This window comes from Marmota marmota, unplaced genomic scaffold (assembly GCF_001458135.2).
Source record: "Marmota marmota marmota unplaced genomic scaffold, marMar, whole genome shotgun sequence".
Lineage (NCBI taxonomy): Eukaryota > Metazoa > Chordata > Mammalia > Rodentia > Sciuridae > Marmota > Marmota marmota.
In genome coordinates, this window is record NW_026000185.1 from 24,465,890 (window position 1) to 24,491,902 (window position 26,013).

The 26,013-nt window shown below is 36.0% G+C and overlaps 1 protein-coding gene across 1 annotated transcript in view; it reads right to left on the reverse strand.

Annotated features, from left to right (window-relative positions):
- Positions 1-26,013, reverse strand: part of Auts2 (activator of transcription and developmental regulator AUTS2) — a 1,115,816-nt gene that overhangs the window by 554,300 nt on the left and 535,503 nt on the right. Inside the window, 1 exon segment of the mRNA XM_048790082.1 lies at positions 22,963-22,998. Within this exon segment, the coding sequence (XP_048646039.1) occupies positions 22,963-22,998 (36 nt within the window).

Genomic DNA, 26,013 nt, shown 5'->3' on the forward strand with positions numbered 1-26,013 from the left:
TTTTTTTTTTTTTTTTTTTTTTTTTTGCACTGGAGATTGAACCAGAGGTGCTTAACCACCGAGCCACATTCCCAGCCCAAGGGTGCTTAAGCACTGAGCTGCATCTCCAGCTCTTTTTATTTTGAGACAGGGTCTCACCAAGTTGCTTAGGACTTTGATAAGTTGCTGAAGCTGAGTTTGAACTTGTGATCCTCCTGCCTCAATCTCCTGAGCTGCTGGGATTACAGACATGTGCCACTGCAACTGGTTAAAATTCTAAATATATGAAACAGAGTTATTTCTTTCAGAAAATTTCAACGTCTGTATCAGTTCTTGGGTCAGTTTATATTGATTCTCTCCTCATTACAAGCCATATTTTCCTGCATGCAAGACAATTCTTAATTCCACATAATTGTTCTAGGGTTCAGTTAAGTTGACTGAAGATAGTTTGATCCTATCTGATCTTGCTTTACAAATGTGTTAAGGTGCATCAGAGTAGAGCTCACTTTAGACCTAATAAAAGCTTCAAGGTGAGATTCTACTATGTATTTAACTCAAGAACCCATGAATTTGGAGGTTTCCTGATTTTACTGGTAAAGATAGGCAGTTCCTGGCAATGTGTGAAAGCAAGGCATATTTCCTACATCCCTTTGGGTAGGGTTTTCTCAAACCTCAGATAGTTGCTCAATACAAGAGGAAATTAATGAACATTCTGCACTTTAAAAAATGTTTTTATTAGTTCTTGATGTCTTTTATTTATTTATGGACATGCAGTTGTGGAGAATTGAACCCAATGCCTCACGCGTATTAGACAAGCACTCCACCACTGAGTCACAACCCCAGCCACACTCTGTGCAACTCCCTCCTGTGTCCTTTGAATCCTAGCTATGCTGTCCTTCCCAGACTTTGGGTATCTTCTAATACAGGAAGGCCACAGGGCTCCTCACACCCTCCCACTGTGTGGATACATGAAAATCTCTCTAGGGACCAGCGGGGACAGTTGCAGGGGTCACCACATTTAATTTCCCTCAGTAAAAGTCCAGTGTTTTGCAACACTCCTTCACATATCCCCTTCTTTTCCCCTACTTATTTTTAATAGGACAATAAATTAAATCTGCTACTTTAGGCTGAAAGCCAAGTCCCTTCATAATTATGATATTTTAAATATTCATCATCAAGTGGCATATTATAAATTAATCTATGAGTGTCATGAGGAGACTTTGTTTTAGTTACTGCTTTTGCATCCAAAAAACCTAAAATAGAGATCATTGTTGCCATATATATGCTGAATTTATCAACAGGAAAAATCAATACTAACTACAAATGTACAATTTAAAATAAGAACACTCCAGTATAAAATGTTCCAAATATTAAGTATCGATTCCTCTTGCTTATAACATGAGGGAAAAAAAGATATTATGGCTTGTTAGTCTTTTTTGCTTATCTATTTATTGATTTTTGAGTTCCAAGACTTCAAAAACAGGGAATCCACTGGAAGAATAGCTCTTTGAACTTGAACCATTGAAAATTCTGTGTTTCTGATAATTCTTAATCTATGACCAAAATTCTAGAATTAGAGGTCTAAGATCTCTATATGACAGAGGGTAATTCAGAAAGCCTTTACACTCATTTTAAGTGTGTGACATGTTCCTATCTCTAGATGGTACTGATAATGAGAATATAAAGCCTTGACAACAGTTTTGTTCTAATATGCTTACTGTATACAAATAAGTGCTTATATATGGTACTATTTCAAAAAACTCTCAGAAAACAAGCCAATTGAGTTTCTGACACTTTCAAGATACTTGTTTAAAAAATAAATTTTCCCATCAGCCAAGGCATAAACATACAATCAAATTCACTTAATTTAGGTACAACTTGCCAAACAGAATTAGCTTAATAAACTTTGGATTAATAAAAACAGTTATCTTCTCTGATTTATCAATGTTACATATAACATGGGTGCATGTTTTAAGTCTACTTCCCAAATAGATATGGGTTTACTGATCAAGTAAGTTAGCATCATTTGTACTTAATACTTAACTTTGTCTTTATGTTTGACCAAATTGAAACAATATTCTGATAAACTTTACCTCAACAGTAATTATTTAATAGTATTTAGCTGACTTAATTTCTCAGATTTTTTAAGTAACTTAAAATCTTAGACTGATAATAAATTGAGTCAATTAATGGACATTCATTAGATACCTAAGTCATTCTAATTGAGACTACTTAGAGGTAACTAGTCATAAGTTTACATTTTACTATTTTGCTTTTTATTTTAATTAGCTACAGAGAAGGCTCTCTCTTTGGGTCATTTTTGTTGCTTTGCCAGTTTCTGTACGAGAGTGCATGGCTATGAAAGCTGGTTGTGTGGGTCATGTCTTTTCTGCACAAGTGCTGCTGTCGGAGAGAGGCAGTATTTACAGTATCTACCCCTCCACCCCCCACTCCCCCCCACCCCTATACATTGTTTTGCTTTTAGTTTTTTGCCTGTGAAAAAGAAGTTCATTACTTTGGTTAAAAATTATAACTAACATAAGGAGTTGACACTATGCTTAGGGGCAACAGTTTCAGAGAAATTTAACTGTATATGTGCTTCAGTTTTCCAAGGAAAAAAAGCACTTTTGCCTTAAATCAGTGAACATGAAGACTTTTGGTCTCTGAATATTTTGCTCCTATAAAAACTTATTCAGGGACAGGATTAGTGGTGCAAACCTGTAATCCCAGATACTCAAAGAGCTGAAGAGGATCTCAGGTTTAAGGCCAGTCTTGGCATCTTAGTGAGCCCCCAACTCAAAACAAAATGGACAGAGGGATGGTGCTCTGTGCTTGCCTAGTATGTAAAAATCTCAGGTTCGATTTCCAAAAGCATAAAAATATACAATCAGAAAAACCCAACAAATTCACTGAACCTCAGTGAGCTTTTTAGTTTGTGTTTTCTGGTGTGTATGTGTGTGTGTGTGTATTGACAGTCTATGTTTGGGGGTGTGTAATAAGATTTACAGCACTGACAATTGGAACTAAAAATTTATTAAATGCTTACTAGTATACTAGTTCACTTCAAACCAGCAATATGGGACACACTAACACACGACATGCTAACAACACACCATGGGGTATCAAATGCATTTGTATACATCAGTGATGAATCCACTAAAAGAGAAATTAAAATTAGGAAAACTACACCCATTCATAATTGTCTCAAATATAAATATATATATATATATATATATATATATATATATATATACACACACACATACACACACACACACACATACACACATACATACACACACACACACACACTCTACCTGGGAATCAATCCAACAAAAGAGGTGAAAGACCTCTATAATAAAAACTAAAGAAAGAAATTAAAGAAAACTTCAGAAGATGGAAAGATCTCCCACGCTCCTGGATAGGCAGAAATAATACTGTCAAAATGGCCATACTGCCAAAAGCATTATACAGATTTAATGCAACTCCTATTAAAATCCAAATGACATTCTTCATAGAAATAGAAAAAGTGATCATAAAGTGTATTTGGAAAAATAAGAGATCCAGAATAGCTATAGCAATCCTTAGAAAGAAAAGTGAAGCAGGAGGCATCACAATACCAGGCCTTAAAATACATTACAGAGCTACAGTAACAAAAACAGCATGGTATTGGAACCAAAACAGACTTGTATATCAACGGTATAGAATAGAAGACACAGTAATAAATACAGTTGTGTCATACTAGATAAAGGTGCCAAAAACATTCACTGTTGAAAACATAGCCTATTTAACAAATGGTACTGGCAAAACTGGAAATCCATATATAGCCAAATGAAATTAAACATCCATCTCTCACCCTGCACAAAAATCAACTCAAAGTGGATCAAAGACTTAGGCACTAGGACAGAGACCCTGAGCCTAATAGAAGAAAAAACAGACCCAAATCTTCACCATGTGGGCCTAGAATCTGACTTCATTAACAAGACTCCTAAAGCACATGAAGTAAAATCAAGAATCAATAAATGGGATGAATTCAAATTAAAAAGCTTTTTCTCAGCAAAGAAAACAATCAATAAAGTGAGGAGAAAGCCTACAGACTGGGAAGAAAATCTTTACCACGTGCACTTCCTATAAAGCATTAATCTCTAAGATATATAAAGAACTCAAAAAAAACGTTTAACACCAAAAAAAAAAAAAAAACCCACAAATAACCCAATAAATAAATGGGCTAAGGAACTGAACAGACACTTCACAGAAGAAGAAATACAATTGATCAACAAATATATGAAAAATCAAAACTACTCTAAGATTTCATTTCACTCCTGTTAGAATGGCAATCATCAAGAATACGGACAACAGAGCTGGGGTTGTAGCTCAGTGGTAGAGTGCTTGCCTTGCACATGAGGCCCTGGGTTAGATCCTCAGCACCACATAAAAATAAATAAAAATAATGATATTGTACCCATCTACAACTTAAAAAAAAAGAAGAAGAAGAAGAAGAAAACAGGAAACTGTAAATGTCGGTGAGGATGTGGGGGAAAAGTACATTCATACAATGCTAGAGGAACTACAGACTGGTGAGACCACTATGGAAAGCAGTATGAAGATTCCTCAGAAAATTTGGAATGGAAACCATCTGATCCATCTATCTCACTCCTTAATTTATACCCAAAGGACTTAAAATCAGCATACTACAGTAATGCAACCACGTCAATGTTTATAGCAGCTCAATTAACAATAGCTAGACTACAGAATCAATCTAAGTGTTCTTCAACAAAAGAATGGATAAATATTTTCAATGGAATATTACACAGCTTTAAAAAAAGAGGGAAATTATGGCATTTGCCAGTATATGGATGGAGTTGGAGAATATCATGCTAAGCGAAATAAGCTAATCCCCCAAAAAACAAAGGCCGAATGTTTTCTCTAATATTCGGATGCTAATTCACAATAAGGTACTAGAGAAGAACAACCTTACCTTAGATTAGATAGAGGAAAGTGATGCGAGCGAAGGAAAGAGGATTTGGAGTAGGAAAGACAATAGAATGAAACAAACATTATTACTTTATGTATATATGTGACTACATGACCAATACGATTCTACAATATGTACACTCAAAAAAAATGAGAAATTATATCCCATCTATGATATATCAAAGTGCATAAATACATTCTACTGTCATGTATAACTAATTAAAATAAATTAAAAATTAATTAAAAATTATCAAATGCTAACTAGCATACTAATTCACTTCAAACCAACAATATGGAACACACTGCGTGCTAACAACATTCTTCTCACCTCATGGAAACCCCTAAGATCATTCCTAAAGTAAAGTGTCACAGTGTATTCCAAAATATTGGGGGGGGATAAGGAAAAAAACTCAGAAACTGATTTTTATTACTTGGGTTATAAAACCCAAGTCCGAAAAGGCATATAATATGCTAAAACTTTTGTTGTTTCAATAAGTGTATTTACTAGAGTTTTGTCTAAATTTTTTATTAACTTATTTTACATGTCATAAAAATAACCAAACTGTCTTGTTGATTACATCATTTTTAGGAACTCTCACATTCTTCATTTCGAAAAAAAATCTAAATGACAAATCAGTCACAGAAATTCTAAGTCTCTGTCGTTCACACTTGGGTTTTTGTTTTACTCTGATGTTTCCTTGAAACCTGAGCATTTAGCTACATGCTAGGCTTGAGTTCTGGTCTCCAACAATAGAAAACAGACTCAGACAGAAGAGGCTGCAGCACTGTAGACTCTATCAGACTTCAAAGAACAGAACCACGGGTAAAGACTTACAAAGGCATTGCTTGAAAAACTTTAAATGGTGTGAATCAGAATTTCTAGAAATCTTTTTAGTTGAGAAATTTCAAAGGACAAATTTATAAGATTAATAACCCAAGATTCAGCAGATTAAGAATTAATTGTATAAGAACTAAAGGATAATTATTATTTTTGTTTTGAATGTCACTAAGAGAATGCCAGTTCTCTTTGTTCTCAACAGGCCCTTAGCCATGCTAATGAAGAGAAGAAGAGAGAGAACTCAAATTACTAACATACGGGATGAAAAAGGCAATATCACAACAGACGCTACAGAAATACAGAAGACAATTAGAAATTATTTTGAAAACCTATATTCCAATAAAATAGAAGATAGTGAAGACATCGATAAATTCCTTAAGTCATATGATTTGCCCAGACTGAGTCAGGAGGATACTCACAACTTAAACAGACCAATAACAATAGATGAAATAGAAGAAGCAATCAAAAGACTTCCAACCAAGAAAAGCCCAGGACCGGATGGGTATACAGCGGAGTTTTACAAAACCTTTAAGGAAGAATTAATACCAATACTTTTCAAGTTATTTCAGGAAATAGAAAAAGAAGGAGCTCTGCCAAATTCATTCTATGAGGCCAACATCACCCTGATTCCGAAACCAGACAAAGACACCTCAAAGAAAGAAAACTACAGACCAATATCTCTGATGAACCTAGATGCAAAAATCCTCAATAAAATTCTGGCGAATCGGATACAAAGGCACATCAAAAAAATTGTGCACCATGATCAAGTAGGATTCATCCCTGGGATGCAAGGATGGTTCAATATACGGAAATCAATAAATGTTATTCACCACATCAATAGACTTAAAGATAAGAACCATATGATCATCTCAATAGATGCAGAAAAAGCATTCGACAAAGTACAGCATCCCTTTATGTTCAAAACATTAGAAAAACTAGGGATAACAGGAACTTACCTCGACATAGTAAAAGCTATCTATGCTAAGCCTCAGGCTAGCATCATTCTCAATGGAGAAAAATTGAAGGCATTCCCCCTAAAATCTGGAACAAGAGAACTGGTCTTAATATTTAGTACAATGTGTATGGCCTTATCTGTAATGTCACATTTGGGAATGAGGCTCATATAATGAGGTATGATATTATACAAAGAACTAAGGGTGACTTTATATGACTTATTTACAATACCTGCACAGAAAAACTACCCTGGGGGAGGGGTTTATGGCTCAGTGGTACAGTGCTTGCCTTGTATGTGTGAGGCACTGGGTTTGACCCCCAACATCACATAAGAATAGAAAAAATAAAGATATATGTCCATGTACAACTAAAATAAATTTAAAAAGAAAAACTACCTTGGTACCTGGTTACAGAATTCAGCCATGCAGATGGGGAAGATCACATCCTGGCAGGCTACCTTGGGATATTTGGAAAACCTCAAGAAAAGAAATCCACTACATTTACAGGTACTACTGGTGTTAGAGAAGGTTCCTTGGACTTGAATTTCCAACCTCAGAACAGCCTTTTTGTAGAGACATAATAAAATAATTTTAAAAGTGCAACGTGAATTTCCTATAAAAACATTCAACAAAGAAAACTATAAAAAGGCTTAAACACTAAATTAATGCTCTCGCGAAACCTACATAAACAGGATAACCTAAGTGAAATGGTGGAGAATCTGTGCTTTGAAGGAGCACTATGTGGAATCTACAGCACACTCTTTAGCTTTGTCTAATTTGATGTCAGCTATTTTAAACTCTGGAAATTGAAGATAGGTGATAGCCATGAAAAATCAGTACTGTATATGATCATGTGACCTCTGTCCCAGCAGAGACCAGCCAAACCAGAGTATTTTTCATTCCCACATTCAAATACCAGTCACCAAGTGATATTCAGATAACCAAGCTGTGACTATTTTCAAATGAGCACTATATCAAAACATGAGAATGCAGAGGTGATTCTGAAAGTCACCTACTTATATATATGTACACACGTCCATTTTCAGATTTTCTAGTAAAAAGGGTCACTGCTCAAAAATCACACTCTGGCTTTAGCCTGGTGCTGAAACTGGGTGATCTTCCAAACACACAGAGCTTTCTTCCAAAACACTGCAAATGGGCTGCATATGTAGCCAAGTACAGAGCATTTAGTTTTCATGACTTGAAACTGAAACCCTAGGAAGCAGAAGGCTTTATACGTGACAGCTTAAATGCTTGTAATCAAACTAATTGGAAACACTATGACCTGAAAAGAGTTTTAAAGCACGATAATATATGTTTAGCAATCAGAGGAGCAAGCTTTCATTATTCAGACTCACGTCTGCAATTTTACCATGTTACAGGACCCAAATGTGGGTGAGAGTTAGCAAGCAAAGGATGGGAGAAAATAAAAAAAATAAGTAAATAATTCTACTGCTTCAAAGAGTAAATGAACCAAAAATGAGCCTTTTGCTGAATTATGGAAAACAATAAAACTTCATTAAAATCTAATAAAATTAGCCTCATAAGGATCAGGAGTAAACACAATAAAAGGGATATGTGTTGCTTCAAGAAATATTGTATGCACAAAAACTGTCAGGCTGTAAAACATAAATTCCTTTTGCAAAGAAGTAGTATAATATAAATAAAATCTTATTAGGCAATTTTCTCAAATAGAGAAGTAATTAGACCCATAAAAGTACTTTTAGGAAATACCAATTCAGTCTTCTTCCTGCTTTCCTAAATTATGAAAGCATCCTACAAAGAATATAATGAAATTCTTCAATGAGTATGACACAATAACTGTGGTAGAAAAGTGATCAAGCAAAAAAAGAAAATCAGATTTAAAAATCTACATGAGTCTTACACAAACTATATTAAAGTCAAAATAGACTAACACAAATATGCTTATAATTAAACCAGATGAAGGAGATGATGACTATACCTGAAGCTTACCTGCAAAGTACATCAAAGTACTTGAGCCCACAAAAATGCTTATAGGTTGACAAAAGGTGTGGCCTTAAGTGAGAGTTTTGAAAAGTATAAACTTCCCATGAAACGACAAGCTTCTAAATAACACATGGAAGAAATCTCAAAAGACATTAAAAATATTTTGAACTAAATAATGATGAAAATACAAATTATCACAATTTGTAGGATACAGCAAAATCAGTACATTCAGGATGATTCACAGCACTGAATGCACATATTGGACAAGAAGAAAGATGAAGTCAATCATTCATGCTTCTAGAAAAGAAAACTGGAAAAAGAACAGCAAATTAAACAAATCCAAGGTAATACTGAAGAAAAAATAAAATTTCGCACAGCAATGAATAAAATTCAAAACATAAAATCAACAGGGGAAAAATTTTTTAAAAAAAGGAAAGAAAGATAGAAAGCTAGGTCTTTGAAAAAAAATATCAATAAAGGCCAATAAGTCTCTAGCCAGTTTAATATAAAAAAAGAAGAAAAAATAGGCAAAAAACAACTAACTTTGGAAATGAAAGAGGAAACTTCATTACAAGTCCCTTTGGCACTAAAAGGATAAGAAAGGAAGATTTTAAAAAACTCTATATCCACAAACTTGATAATATAGTTGAAATGGACCTTGAAAGACACAATTGGCAAAACTCACATAAGAAGAAACAGACGATTTGAATAGGTTTATATCTATTAAAGATATTGAATCAATAATTAATAATATCCCAAAACATAAAGCACCAAGGCCAGACAAGCTTACTGGTGAATTTTAACAAATGTTTAAGAAAGAAATTTTATATCAATTCTCTACAAACTCTAAAAGAGGACAGAAGGAGAGAGAATTCTTCTGAACCCATTCCATGATGCCTGTATTACCCAAATACCAAAATCAAAGACATTGCCAGAAAACCACAGACCAGGGTCTCTCATGAGCAAAGGTTAAAAAAAAAAAAATTCTCAATAAATTATAAGCAAATGTAATCCAATAATATTATAAAAAAGCCATTCAACATTTGAATACCAATTAATGTATCCATTGTATAAATAAGATGAAGAAAGAAATCCAAATGACCATATCAAAAGATGAAGAAAAACATCTGGAAGAAATCCAACATCCATTTGTGATGACTCTAGAAAATGAGAAATAGAAAAGAACGTCCTTGAGTAGATAAAGACTTTCTACACCAAAACCTACAGCTAACAGATTTAATAATGAAAACTTTAGAAGTTCTTGCAAAGAACAAAGAAGGAGGCAAGATGTTTCCTTTCACCACTGCCATCCACCATCATACTATAAACCACAGGGAGAAAAAAGGTATACAGATCGGGAAGGAGAGGATTAAATTATCTTTGTTTGCACATGACATGAAGACGAAGTCATCCCATGAAGAATTAAATTGATGAAGAGTTATTCCATGTTCATGCACAAGCAACTCAATATTGTAAGGATGCCATATGTCAACACAATCCATATGAAAATGGATTATTTTGTAGACATCAACAATCTGAGTCTAAACGTTATATCCCCCCGCTTCAAAAAAAAAAAAAAACCAAATAAAAGAGCCACCTCAATATTGAAGAACAAAGTCAGAGAACAATAGAGTTTTACTCATGTATAAAGAAGAATAAAATAATGGCATCTGCTGATAAATAGAAAGAAATGGAAAAAATCATGCTAAGTGAGATAAGCCAGACTCAGAAAATCAAGGGTTGAAAGTTTTATCTCATAAGTGGAAGCTAGAGCAAACTAAGGGAAAGAAGGTGGTAGGGATGGAGATTGGATATCATAAAGATACAGGGAAGATCACTGGAGTACAAGGAGGAGAACAAGAGGGAGGGAGGGAGGGAGGTAAAGGGGAAGATGGAATTGAACAAAATCATGTTAAATAGGTATATAAATGTAGCAAGGGGAATTGCACCTTTATGTATATGTAGAAAGTACCAATCAAAACTAAATAATGGAAGGGTTGAGGGCTGTGGCTCATTGGTAGAGCACTTGCCTGGCATGTATGAGATACTGGGCTCGAACCTCAGTACCACATATAAACAAACAAACAAACAAACAAATAAATCCATTGACAACTAAAAAAATTTAAAAACAAAAAACTTAAGCAAAAGGAAGATCAGTAGAGGGAGAATGTTGGGAGGGAAAAGGGGGAGAATGAGGACAGAAACTAAATCTCTTGCATGTATGAGTCTGTCAAAATGAACCCAATACTATATATTTTAAAGCTCTAATAAAATTTTTAAAAAGCATAAAAAAGTGAACATGCTACCATATAATCCAGCAATCACAAATCCTCATATTTACTAAATAAATGAAAATCAAGTCCACACAAAAACCTACACAGGTTATTTCTAACAGCTTTATTAATAATTACCTACATCTGAAAATAATCAAGACATCTTGTTAGTAGACAACTATATAAATAAACTTTGGTATACACAGAAAATAAAATATTATTCAATACTAAAAATTAAATGATCTATTAAGCTAGGCAAAGTCATAGAGGGAACTTAGACACACAAAAGTTAATCTGAAAAGCCAATACATTCTACAATTCCACATAGATGACATTCTGGAAAAGATAAATGTATGAAGAAAGCAAAAACGATTAGTGAAAGAGGTTAAAGGGGAAGATTGGAGAAACAGGCAGAGTAAGAAGGACTTTTACAGCCGTAAAGCTATTCTGTAAAGGACTACACTGGCAAACATGACACATTTGTTAATACCTGTGAGTAAAGAATACGGAGCATGACGCCTAAGGTAATCTATGAACTTTGGGTGATAAAGATGTGCTGACATATGTCCATCAATTGAAAAAATATACCACTGAAATACAGTAAGTCTTTAATGGGGGTACACTGTGCATGTGTGAGGACAGGGGATACAGGTGAAATCTCTCCCTTCCTGTTGTTGCTGCAAACCTAAAATGCTCTTAAAAAGTAAAATTCATTAATTACAAAAACAGTAAAAAAGATGCGCAGGTATTCTTATAAACAAAAACGTTTGGGAAACTTGGGGACCTATCCTGGTCTACTCCCTTGCTTTTGCTTGGACCTTGTTCAAAATGGTCTACATATTCTATACATAATAGTAGGCATAGTTATAAAAAGAGCACAATAATAAAACCTCTTTTTCTTTTTTTGGGGGCGGGGGAAGAGAAGGCAAAATTCTGTGCTTGCCTGAAAAAACTCTCTTATTCTATGTCTACTGATTGAGGTAAAACAAATACAGGCAGACCTCAAATTCAGCATGTTTCTGTAAAGGTAGAGAGGAAAAAAAGCAGTTACTATTTTCCCATTGATCACTATGAAAAAAGCACTTATTTTCTTGGCAGAATGATTTTCTGTTATAAGGCTTAGTTTTTTACTTAAATCTCTGAACTATATGACTTTAGGAAAGTTGCTTACCTTCTCTGAGCATCAGTTTTATTATCCATACAATTAATATAATAGTTCAAATTTCCTAAGGTCACTGTGCAAAGCTAAATAATTAATAAATGTAGATAGCTGGTAATAGTCTCTGGAATATGTCAAATAAACAAATACACAGGAGTGAAAATGATTAGAAAGATCCATGCTAATTAAAATCAGCAAATTTATCACTAATTTGCTGAAGCTGGCTTTGAACTCATGATCCTCCCATGTCATCCTTCAGGGTTCCTGAGATCACCAACAGGCACCACCACACCCAGCCAGGGTTGGTTTTATTTTGCTTTTCTTCTTTCTATAGGAGTTCTAAAGTCTTATACTCTGAACACTAAAGAGAAAACACAAACTTCAGCAACAAACCACTGAGGCCTAGCCTGGGTAAAGCTAAGCATAGGAGTGTAAGAGTGTGGGAGCTGGGTTCAGGGGCAAATGCCTGTAATCCCAGTGGCTCAGGAAGCTGAGGCAGGAGGATTTCAAGTTCAAAGCCAGTGTCAGCAACTTAGTGAGACACTATCTCTAAATAAAACATAAAAAAAAAAAAAAAGCTGGGGATGTGGCTCAGTGGTTAAGCACCCCTGGGTTCAATTCATGGAGATGTATACACACACACACACACACACACACACGTAAGCAGGAAAGAAACCCAACTGTAACCACTCCCTCAGCATGCCATTAGTCCTCCAGGCCTAATGAAGCCAAACTTTTCTCAGATGTATGTGCATAAACAACTGGTTCTGCAATGGTTTTAACTTTGTGAATATTCTGAGCTAAAGAACTTAAGTGACTATAAAATGAAGTTCACTATTCTAGTGAACTATTCCAGTATTCAGGCAGAGAACACTTGGCACAGGAATATATACATGTACACTCCCTTAATTAGTGATTAAATGGTCAACATATCCACAGATGTGCTGACACAAAAAAGTCCCTTCAAAGAGAATCGAATGTCATTATAGTCAATGAACAGAGATTAATAAACAAGTTTCATTAATTTCATGGCTGAACCAATTCAAAATTATCAATAATTTAAAAAATCAATTATATGTCAAAACTCAGTAACATTAGGACACGACTAAGTAATAGCACAAATTTACTAAAAACACTAGCAAGTTTTTACTTACCTCTTTTTTCTCATTATTCAAGCATAACTGTTAAGATTTAAATGCTATATCAAATTGCACCACTTTTGAGTGTGTCCTTTCATCTATTTTAGACAATAATGCTTGCTCACATATGATTCATTTAAAGAAGTTTACTATGAATATATTCACAACCCGACTAAACCTAAAATAAGTATATTTTAGTGTTAAAGTGCCATTATGTAAGATAACAATGACTCTTACATTTTTCTAAGGAGAACACTCAGTTCATTTTTTAAAAACAATTAGAATGAATAAAAAAGAAAAAAAAGTAGAATATGTTAAGTATATACATGGATTGTCTCAAAGCCATTTCCAAATGTGTCTATGGATAAACAAAACAAAAAGAATAATCCTGATTTCTATTGGGATTCCAGATAAAAGTCACCAGTAGAAAAGAAGGTGAAGAACTTGTAATTGCCACCCCTCACACACGGACTCCCATAAAGTTCAGGTATCATAAAGACAACAATGAGTAAAATCTAGCAGCACTGATTTTTTTTTCTGTCAAGAAGGAACAAATACAAAACTGAATTATTTTCATGTGTGAAACTAAAAGGAACATCAATATATTAGATGACAGAACCCAAATAGGCCAAGTGCACTGAGTGACATAAATTTCAACTGAGATTTTTTTCTTAAGGAACACACACACAAAAAGGTCCTATGTTAAGACTGAAGCAATTAAATTTTTAAAGAAAAAAAGTGAATAAGAAGGTTGTTGGTTAAGTCACTGTCATCAAGAGAAGATACCAGTGTTAACACTTGACAGGAAAACTGATGTGATCTTCAACTATTACAACTGAAGATCAGCAGGCAGGATGAGAGCGGTCATCCTCCTAACTCTCCCACCCTCAAGGTACTTAACTTTCAAAGTTGTGTTCCAGACTGGCAGACGGACTAGGTGATTCTTAAAGTCCTTTCTGACCTAGAGATTTTATAAATCTAAATCTATGAAAAACCAAAAGGGCAGGTCTATGTCATTCTCTAAATTAATAAAGCTGGAAATTTAACACACTTAGATGAAGGCAACTTATGACTCTACTACAACTCTGTACAAACACACTTTATGGTTTCTATTTACTCTTGATGCTTAATATTTGATTAAAGACTATTTTGAATTCATCAGCTTCTTATGCTTCTGTGAATATTTTAGCATTAATACTCCTTTTTCCCCTAAATAACAGGTTTGCATATCACAAAGGTAGTTCTACTGCAAAGTTACTTAAAAATATATTTTAGAAACCCAAGGGAAATGAATATCTTGTTCCTTTTGGATTTAACGTTGAGATGGTAGCTGCCCATGACCTTCCCTTCATGGTATACACCCTTACCTTCTCTCAGCAAAGTCAAACTTATTTCCTACAAAGGTATGAAAAAGAAGCCTGTTGATAGGTTCTTCTCACAAAAGGTAAAAAGTGTGTGTCCTTTAGGGATCAAAAATGGAAAGGAAGAATTCCTGGGGGGTAATAAGAAAAATAGGGCACATATGTACTTGGCAGAGTTCTTGGTAAGTCTCTGTAATGCTCCCTGCCTGACTCAGAGTCTCCCCAATTTCCTTCTGAGGGCAGCGCAGTTGTACACATAAGTAGTCATTTGTTGGTCTGCACAAGATTTTATGAGATGTGATGAACAATGAAATATTAGGACTACACTAGGAACCACTGCTGTTATGCCTTGCTGCATTTTTAATGGCTCCTTAAAATCAGAGGCCACTACACACAGTAGCACATTTAGGTAGGAAATACTGCAATTATCTGGCTTTACCACTCCATCTGAAATCTGCCACTATATTACAGTTTATAACCTCTAATAGACTGTCATCTCCTTTGAAAAGGCTTGTACCTGAAAACAGCCACAATCCCTGCATCTGGATTTATTACCAGAGAGTTGTCAATGGAGTTTAAAATGAGTTTTGTTTGTATTTTTCACCCTGAAAATAAGACACCAAAGATTTCAGACCATAGATTAAGTATTGTACAAAGAAGGTCCCTTTAACATGACTGCGGGCAAAGCCAATTACTAAAAGACAATGGTAGATCATTTGTTACTGTACTAAGAAAATTAAGGTTTGTTAAGAGCGATTTGTGACGCCCAGCCTTGGGTAACTGTGCTAGTCTTTCAAGGATATGTGTATGGGACTTGATGGTTTACTAAACTGTGCTATATCTTAACAACTTGTCACCAGGGTGCTTTTGTTAAAACAACATTATAGTTTAAATGGATAAACATTTTTATACAAGCAAAATGCATTTTAAATGTTTGACTTCTAAAGTCAAATACTGGGAGATAGGTGAAGTGTCTCAAACTACCTAAGCCTCCAAATAACTCTTATTTACTGCTAGAGCTGACTAAAGGAAAATGTGACAGTTGGAGTTAAAACAGCATTTTCCCTCTTTAATGAGACCCAGTTGTATTTTTTAACCTCTTTTCAAATGATACTCTTGGTGTCTCACCAAGCTATAAGTTTTTTATGCAACAGATTGGGAGGCATCTAATTTACAATTTCAAGGGAAAAAAATTCTAAACCAATTCAAGCAAAGGGAGGAGTACTTTGATTTCAGAGATTCTCACTGATAGTCAGTAAAACTCCAGATCAGTTAATCTACTGAGATTGTGTGGGTACTCAGAGTAAACCTCAGGATTTAACATCACCTGTGGCTCATTTCATTTAGTTCATGTCAATGAATACAGAATTTCTGTGATGTGGACATCTCTAACTAGGGCAAGACCACATTCTTTAATATCTGCATCAGAAATACATAGAGATTAAACTAAAATTATTTTCAAAATCCTGTGGCAGCAACCTATCCATGCCCCTGGGATTGAGAACACAAATGGCTAAAGCCTTTATCACAACCTCTCCATGATCAAGAGTGCACTCTAGCTATGGAATAGGATGGACAAGTGACTGAACACAGCTATGGAAAAACCCTCACTGAACAACACAAATACAAATCACTATTCATTATTACTTATTATTAATATCAGTTATTATAACTATTACATTATACAGTGTTATTAATAATTAATGAGTTAATTTCAAAGAAAACCATATTTGGCCACTCCACTGAAATCTGTACTTCTTTCACATACACAGACACTGACCCTGAAAGGCAATATTTGGCATATGCTACAGTCCCTGCATTCCTGTGACTCAGGGACATCAAAGAAAGGCAGCAACATCAATAAAAAACGCAGGTCCCCTGTGGCCAACAGTTCAGGGATAATATGGACTTTAAAATATGAAGAATATGGCTGGGGTTGTAGCTCAGTAGTAGAGCACTTGCCTAACATGTGTGAGGCACTGGCTTCAACCCTTGGTACCAGTATAAATAAAAAATAAATAAATAAAACAAAGATTTTTTAAAATCTTTAAAAAAAATATGAAGAATATAAATGAAGGCCCTATAACAATTCTCTTGTCTGCTGGTTCCTTGAATCTTTTTCTCCAATATGATTCCCTTCAAATCTGTAGGGCCAGAAGGACAGAGAAATAAGGCTGAGGGCCGTTTTCCTGCATCCATCAGGAGCACCTAAGCTTTATCTCATCTGCTTAAATGGAGTTTACAACAGCAACAGCAGACATTCCCACAGATAGTAAATGATTAAAAATACTTAGGACTACTCCCTCAGATGAGGATTGAGAAAAGGTGAAAACACGAGAGGACTGGTTGCACACAGGGAGATACCAATTCGATCCTTTCTCTCATCCAATCATTCTACTCACCAGATTCGCAATTCCCTTGTATTGAAGGAGAAGGTTAACACTAAAGACGGCGTGGAGGTGGGAGACAATCTCTACAAGGAGGGCTGGAAAAGTAATTCCCCCGCAGAGATTCCACCAATGACTAAAAGTCTGCTGGCAAGAACTTCCGAGTACTGGTCACCTCATTAGGAGGTTGGCTCCAAGATGTCAGACCTATTCTCAAAGTTACAATGCTGACAAATACCTGAAAATATGACTAAAAGTGTAAGGACTGGAAATGAAAAATACATTTTTCAGTCTAATGCCCCTACAATGAAAGAATTTATCTATGCCTATGTATAGGAGTCTTGTCAGAATGCAAATACTTAGCACAGGTTTAAACCAATCCTCCAAAGTAAAGAAAATTACTTCCCTGGTTCTTAAACCTACCAAAAGAGCCGCTCAAATCAATATAGATTATGATTTTTGTTTATAAGAAGCAAACAGTTCAGGGAAGTATTTTTAAAGTTAGAATTCAATAATGTGGTAACCTAAGCAGGATCTGTGGCTCAGTGGTAGAGTACTTGTCTAGCACAAATGAGGCTCTGGGTTTTATTCCCAGTACCACAAAGACAAGCAAACAAATAAAACAAAGTGGTAGCTTTTCACAATCAAGAACAACTACTGATTTCATTTTCCCAAATGTTTCTGCACTGTACACAGTTAGTTTCAAAAGCACTGTAGTGTCCCTGATTTTAAGTTATACTTAAAACACAATTCTAAATACCCACCCATAACTCCCAGCCTCATTATTTTTACACAGAAGGATTTTTTCCTGAGATGCTAATTCTAAATAAGAACACTGTAGTCATTGCTTCTTGATTTGATATCTTTTCTTCCTTTTAACACCTTGCTAAGTCAAGTTCAGGCCTACCTATAAACCATCCCCTCTTTGCTCAACCAACTGCTTTGGCTTTGCCCTACATCCCAACCTTCAATCCCCATTCCTAAGCAACCCAAGTCCAGCCTTGTCCCAGAAATGGGGCAGAGCCAGTCCACTTTCCACACCTTCCTGCCATTCTTCACGCTTGTCTTCCTTGCTCCCTCTGCCTCAAAGTTTCTTCTGTCCTTTTTTTTGGTCTGCTGGATACTAAGCCTCCTACAATTATTTGACACTAATATGGGCATTATTCCATCGGCATTATTCCACATGCACTTCTCTCAGAACTGATCAGTGTATACAGTATCCAATTCAAATATGTACCCTTGACTTGAGGGGCAAGGTAACAGGTTATTGAACTTCAGAGTAAAAGGGCAAAAACCATCCCTTTACAATCTCACAACCTGGACAAAAAAGCTACAGGTCAACATGTGGCCCCTTCTGACCATCATCAAAACTATCAGCAAAACTTAAATAAACAACCCAACTTAAGGAAAACCATAACTGTGCATACCCTAGTTTAGCATGTGTATCACTAAACTCTTCTCCTTCATTACATAATGTGAAAGTTTTAATCACCAGATAACAATGGGCTGGTCTCTTTGACAACTTTGAAGTATGTAGAACTGATCCAACTGAAAAGGATGAAAACTATTAGCTGAGAGTTCCTAAATCAGTGGAATTTAGAAAAGCAAAGCCAAGCTATCTGTGGCTGCTATTCCGGGACATTCAGATCCAGACCTGTGAAATGGCTGATGATTATGTAGAGCAGCAGGCAGGACGGGCTCCTGAGAAAAGTGAGGCTTTGCTTCTTTATGTCGGAGGTCAAGTGGAGCCTGGCAAGTTAGTCGCCCCAAAGTAGCTGCCAACTGCTGCCATGTGGAGTCCGGTGCTTGTAAAGATGAATCCAGATCCTTCCTGTAATGATACCACACCCGTGGCCACTGTGAAGTCATTCACTGGCCTTCACTTTCAGCATTCAGATGTGCTGCGGCATCCACTTTTCTTTTTGGTGTCCAAGAGCAGTAAACATATGTGAACACATTAAACAAAACTTTCTTGACTGCCCAAGCTCATCCTAAGAGCTGCCAAAGCAGTCTTCACAAATATCAAGAGCTCTGAATGAGAAAATAACAAGTGATGCTTAACAGGTAAACAAAAGGGCAGCCTACAGACGAGGTCATTCCAACATCATCACGATCACATGATTAGAAGACAAAGGCCATATTTACTTTATTTTCACATACAGAGTGATGTGTGTATATGTGTATATGTGTATATCTCTGTGGGTGTGTGTGTGTTTATCCATATCTTTATGCATATAGATCAGGTCAAACACAAAATTCTAAACACTTGAGAAACCTACTAGGATGATTTAATGAGAATGCTACATTTTATCCCATAGGTATAAATTATAACATCTAATTTTCATTATTAATTTTTGGTGGTAACCTCTGCCACCAGAGAACTGTACTACCACTTAATAAGACTAAGTTTATTCCATGACATAGTACAGTGTTAAAAACAGAAGGCAACAGTTATATTTTGTGACTGTTCTGTATGCATTAAATATCTTGTTCAACGTTCACAACTCCATTAGTTGATACTGATGAGGAAACTGACACAGAGGTATCAAATAATCTGCCAAGGCAAGGTCATACAACAGGTCATAAAGATCACACTCTACCTCTAAGTTCTTCATTCTACATTTGTAATGACACTTCAAATGCACATCTAAAAGGGGAATATAACCTAAAATATTTAAATTGTAAAGAAAATGTGTTCACTGCATCGATGTTTAAGAAAAGAAAATCCTATAATACTCCCAACAAGCTTTAGTATGCTTGCCAAAAAAGTAAAAGGAAAAAAAAAAATGAACTGATTCCAACAAGTCTATAATTTCATTTATATTTAGAATGTGAGCTGAGCTAGGCAAGTGTATGTAATGAATATATATGTACGTATGTCTCTCTGTGTATATAACACCCACATTATTCAAAATCTCCCCAAAATGTGGAAAGTTTGTTCCAATCCTTCTCTATTTTGTCTACTTTAAGAATTCTTTGCAATATGCTTATGTAAATACTGAGTTTAGCTGCTGTTCTCATTTCTGAAATCTTCTGCTTTTTAATGAATTGGAAAAGTGACAGACCTAAGCAGACATCCTGGAACACAAAACCAAGGAGATATAAACAAATACAACCAGATCAAAAACAAAAGTGTCTTCTTAAAACACTCTAACTCATCACTACTGATACATCAAAAGAAGTGAGAAAAAAGTAGAGTACATTGGCTTTGGCTAAAAAGTAGGTGGATGAGAGTATGAGTGTACGTGTACACACACACACGTACATATATTAACACATAATGGACAACATTTTACCCAAGTTCACTTAAAACTGTACAGGAGCATGAGATCTAAAGGAAGAAAGACTCTGAAATAAAGAGCAATGCCGGGACATGGACAGTATTAAGGCTGCTAAGCTCAACAGGTAAGTGCCTTCAGTTTTCTTAAAGAGTTCACTTTATGGTTCAATTATATTAATAGCTCACTGACTCTGTGGGTGATTTGCCTCCATCTGCATTTCAAACAGATGCTGAAGAAGATTAACGATATAGTCAAAAATTCATGTCCCACTTACCTGATGCTAAGTCTTCTTCACAAACAGAAGTAAATGGTTATTGTGCTATTAAAAAAATAGTGCAAAGAACGTGTTTGCAAAATACTACAAGTTGTGTACATACAATATCCACATAAAAGTGTGAAACTTCACAATGTTGAATACTGGAAATTAAGTATATATATGTAATACTGTGGGAATGAAAGTTAAAAATGAGAGCACTTTTGATGAAGAGTTGGCAACAGTTATCAATGGATTTTGCACTTTGATAATACAACAATCACATTATTGGAAACACATTTTAAGTAGGACATTTTTGTCATACTTGAGAACTAAACATACATCTGGTATATATCTTCTCCATGTAAGCTAATAATATGACAGATTTTGATATAAACAAAGTCAGTCTATGAGAAATTTTACCAAAACAAGGAAAAGCTATTACAGTTATTCAATGTTGTCTGAGTGTAAAAACTACTTTATACTCCTAATTAAAGACTCTATGCTCATAGCAATGTACTAAAAGTAACAAAAAGCAAAACGAAAATTTTTACAGATGACTCTTCTCAAGGTAATCACATTGACAAAATAAGCTGGACTGGGGCACAGCTGTGATCCCAGCTACTTTGGAGGCTGAGGCAGGAGGACTGCAAGTTTAAGGCCAGTCTGGGCAATTTGGTGAGACCCTGTCTCAAAATAATTTTTTTTTAAAAAGCCAGGGATAGGGCTGGGGATGTGGCTCAAACAGTAGCGTGCTTGCCTGGCATGCGCGAGGCACTGGTTTCGATCCTCAGCACCACATAAAAATAAAGATGTTTTGTCCACTGTAAACTAAAAAATAAATATTAAAAAAATTCTCTCTCTCTCTCTCTCTCTCTCTCTCAAAAAAAAAAAAAAAAAGGCCAAGGATATTAATCAGCAGTAGCATGTGCAATACCCATTACCAGAAACAACAACTACAATGTTCAGTCTAGAAGTGATCAGGGTTGAGGTAGTAGTTTTGGCTTTGTTTCTGCCGAGGAAAGCAAAGGGGAGAATTTTCTTTTTGGATGGAGAACAGACATCGTCAACCTTCAGATTTTACTTCCAGCATCTCAACCCATATCCAGCCTGGTGTGAAGAGATGGCAGATGGGACCACGTCTGTTCTTTCAACTACTGAAGCAAGAAACTGAATGTATTCTGCTTGTTTTTATAAGCATGAATATTCAGTCACAATAAGTAGGAGCAAGGGTAAGTGTGCCAACTATATTAAGCAGGTCCCAAATCATCGTTATCCTTTTTCTCCTATTATAGATTAAGACAAGAAAAATAAAATCAACATCTAGAAAATACCATTTCTGCCAAGCTTGGAAAAGACTCATTATTCAATGAAATGATGCTGGTTTTCATACTTTTAATGCAAATGTATTGAGTGAAATGTGTGAACAGAAGAAAAACCAAAGTAATTTTGTTAGGGGGGAAAAAAGTTAAGAGCAACTAAAATGAATTGGCAATTATTTTTTTACTTCATTTTTTTATGCTTTCATTATTTTCTCAAAAAATAGTAAACAGGCATTGCAGTCTCAATGTTCATGATTAGCACACACATCAGACTCCTGTAAGTACCACAATAAACTTATACACGGATCCATTCTCCTGTTGTGTAAATAATGCCTATTTGTCATTCTTTACCACTTTATCTTGGAAAGGATTACTGAAACCAAAAAGGATAATTTTGCTATAAACAAACATAAGGAAGGAATAACTTTTTTCTGTCGTCCATAAAAAACATTGGAATAACTCCATGTCACTCTACCCTTAATCTTCCCCCAAAAGACAGAGAACAAGGTCCAGAAATAAAATAATACAATTCCATTTGCTAAAATGAGTTTAATGACTGTTAAAAGAAAACATAAAGGCCACCTCTCCAGACTGTCAGTGAAAAACATCCATTAAAATTCCACCTCTCATCAAAAGTTTTTTTTTTTTTTTTTAAAAGATAATTCATTGTATATACAGGAAAGTTCTTCAAGAAGTCTTGAAAATGAATGAATACCTACCTCAATGCTCCATTCAAATCCTGTCCTAGTCAGGACACCCCTCAATAAACAAACAATTATGTAGCAAAAGTGGCCTAAGCAATTGGGTTTCCCTGTGTCCCCTGGCACTGCAAGATGTGGGGAAAACATACTAGGTCCTTAGGAACCAGCAAGACATCTAAAACTGATGATCCCCTAGGGTCCAACAGGTAATGACTTTTAAAAATAAACAATTCCCAATAAAAAGACAGAAATCAGTCTGCTCTTTAGGATTGAGAGGGGATTTCTTAGATTTCTGCACATCCTAGTAAGCATTCATTCTAGAAGTGAATCAATGCCAAAGCAAGGCCCACGTGTGGGAGTTGAGATAGACTTACGAAGTAGCCTGTTCCCAAGCTGGAAGGAGCTGAACTCTGCAATAAAGCATAAAGACAAAGTGGAAAATCAGCAATGGTTTTTAACATGTTTCAATCCACACAGCTCATTACCAGCCCTCTGCAGACTTTTCATCACCACATCACATCACCAGCGCGTGCTGCCCCTTGTCATCTGCTACTGATACAAACACCGTGTTGCTTAATTTCCCCCTTTACATCTCTCAACAACTCAGAGATGCTAACGTGCTATTTACTGAATTCCAAGCTTCTGCGGTGGATGTAATTGCCAATTTATTTGACAGGCAGCTGGGTAATGAATTAATGATGGCATTTCGCCCTGCACTGAGACTAAACAGACACGCATCAGCCTGCATCCCTGACTTGCTGACATTCAACGCCCTGGTCTCAAGCTACTCGGTTTTGTGGCCACAAAGGGGCAGGCAAGAGGAAAAAGCCCAGACTGACTTGAAAATAAGAAGCCCAAAGGGCTTGGATGACTTTTCCAGTGTGTGACCTACTTGCCAGTTTAATCCCCAAAGGCACCAGTTAGTACACACAGAGTTCTTTTCAAAAATGAGACATTTTGTAAACATAATTAGTGACCAAAATGCAAAGAATGTGTGGGTAAAAGGAGGTGGTGAAAAGCACAGTTTTTCTGAAGGTTTTAGTCAAAAGAATTATCAATTTGGACTGCCATAGTTCTAACATACAGGGAACCCAAAAATCAATTCTGAAATGAATGCAGGGTAGTATTTATTTGGAGAAAGAAACAACAACAAAAAAAAGGAACACTGTGTTTCAAACCTTTCTGAGGTTCTGTTTTTTGTTGTTTTTTGATTTGGGTTTGGGGGGGGATATTTTTGTTTGGTACTGCTTTTTGTACCAGAGATTGAATCCGGATAAGCCTTATCCCAGTACTTTCTATTTTTTATTTTGAGAAAGGGTCTCACTAATTTGCTGAGGTTGCCCCTCAAACTTGCGATCTTCTTGCCTCAGCCTCCAGAGTTGCTCTGATTACCAGCATGTGCCACTGCACCCAGCTGAGTGTCTTTTCTTTTTATGTGCTTTTCCTAAAACTTCTCCTTACAAAGTTATGCCCCAGCCAGGCCTTGTGTCTCATGTACCAGGTCAGGTGTTCCACCTTTCTGGAGCATCCTGACCTCAACCCTGATGCAATAGTTTTTCCCTTCACTTTTATCTCTTCTACCAACAAATCTTGCCTCTTGGTCTATGAACCACAGGTAGGAAGGACCAGCAGGTTTATCCTTCTTTGTTTCACAGCACATCACAATGTCTTGTACACAAGATGCATCAAGTGAGCATTTGTTGAGTCAACATATGAATAAATGAATGGACAGACTGTATACAGAAAAAAGGCTCAGGAGAATTAAACATCCCCAAATACATTAGATGTGATTTTTTTCTCTTTTAATTCTAAGCTATTTGAGAAGGAAAGATGGAGTTGTAACTGTGTCCACATGGAGCAAAGATAGCACTATTCAGGGCATTACTAAATCGGGGTCCAGAGAACTTTCTTCACCTCAGTGTTTCAGACAAGCTCAGAGCAATAAAGCAGCACAGACATGGTCATGCATATTGGACTCAAGTCTTAGAAATCCTGCTCCAATCCTGATCTCATAGCAGTATGAAAAAAAAAAAAAAAAGATTCACGGTAGTCATGGAGACAGCCTCTCACACAGTGATTAACCATGTGACAGTGTCACATGTTTTCAGCACTCTCAGGCCTCCATCTAACAGGTGAAGGCAAAAGCCAAGTTAGGTCTCCACCAGCCTGGAGTCATGCCCCTGGGAAGTAAACTCATTTTAGGATGAATTACTCAGAGAGAACATGGGATTTGTTTATTTCATTCACCCTGCTTCCTGCAAATGTATTTTATTCCAGAAGGAAAAGTACCCTTCCAAAACCACCTCCCCACCCCCACGTACACATCATCTTATTGTATACCAAAGAAAATTACATCCTTCAGGTCTAGGAAAGCTCTGTTATGCTCATTTTGCATATATATTGTACATTACTCAGGGAGCTAGGTGGAGAAGAGGGCTTTGTTGTGCATATTTGTTCTGGCTGTTGTTTATGCAGGTCTAACTGAATGAGGGAACAGTGGGTATCATTTCAATTTCTGATGTCAACATCAAATTACTTATTTAATTTCATGCCTGGTGAAGCATTGTATAGCTACACGCAGAATCATTTCACTTCATTTGTTATGCTGTGCTTTCGTGGCGATTGGCTTGCCTTCCAACTGACAGCTTTAATTACGACATGAATTTGATTGCACTGCTGAGGAATTAACATAATGCAACAAAGCATTTAAGCACCCTGCCTTATAACCCCCTTCCACCTACGAGCACAGACAGACACATGAAGGAAAACAGACACTAGATCCTCACATATGTTAAAGGTCTACTGGAATTTGCTCCAGCATTTGCTAGAAGCTATATAGAACCTCAGAACCAGAGGCTATCCACATTTGCCAACCCTCTATACTCACCATTTTCTTTCTTTCTTTCTTTTTATTTTTTTTTAAGGGAAGAGATTTGCAGCATTCTGTTTTGATTTCTGATCCTGGCAGACAACTTTATCAAAACCTCTCTTCCATGCTACCTTATCAAATGTTCGGGACACTGGCATTTCCTCCTGTCTTACTCTTTCCCCACATCTTTCTTGACTACTTGCTAGCTCCCTTCAATTATAGCTGGAGAATTTGAACAAAAGTAACATTTATGAAATAAAGAGATGTCTCTTTGTTCAGTCCTTCAATTCCAAGATTCTGGCTATGGCCTTGTATTCCTGGGACACTACTCCTGATCACCAATAGGAGCCCCACCATAAAAGTATGGATATAAGAAGTTACCAGCAACAGAGAGGCCAGGGTATAACTGACATTCATAACAAGGATCATATAACCTAGGAGCTTTGCTATCAAAAAGTTCCAGTAAAGCATCTTGATCAAGTATGCTCAATCTAAGTCCCCATCTAAAAATACAGCTACAAATATTTGAAAACTTCAATAATTTAACAAATCAGAA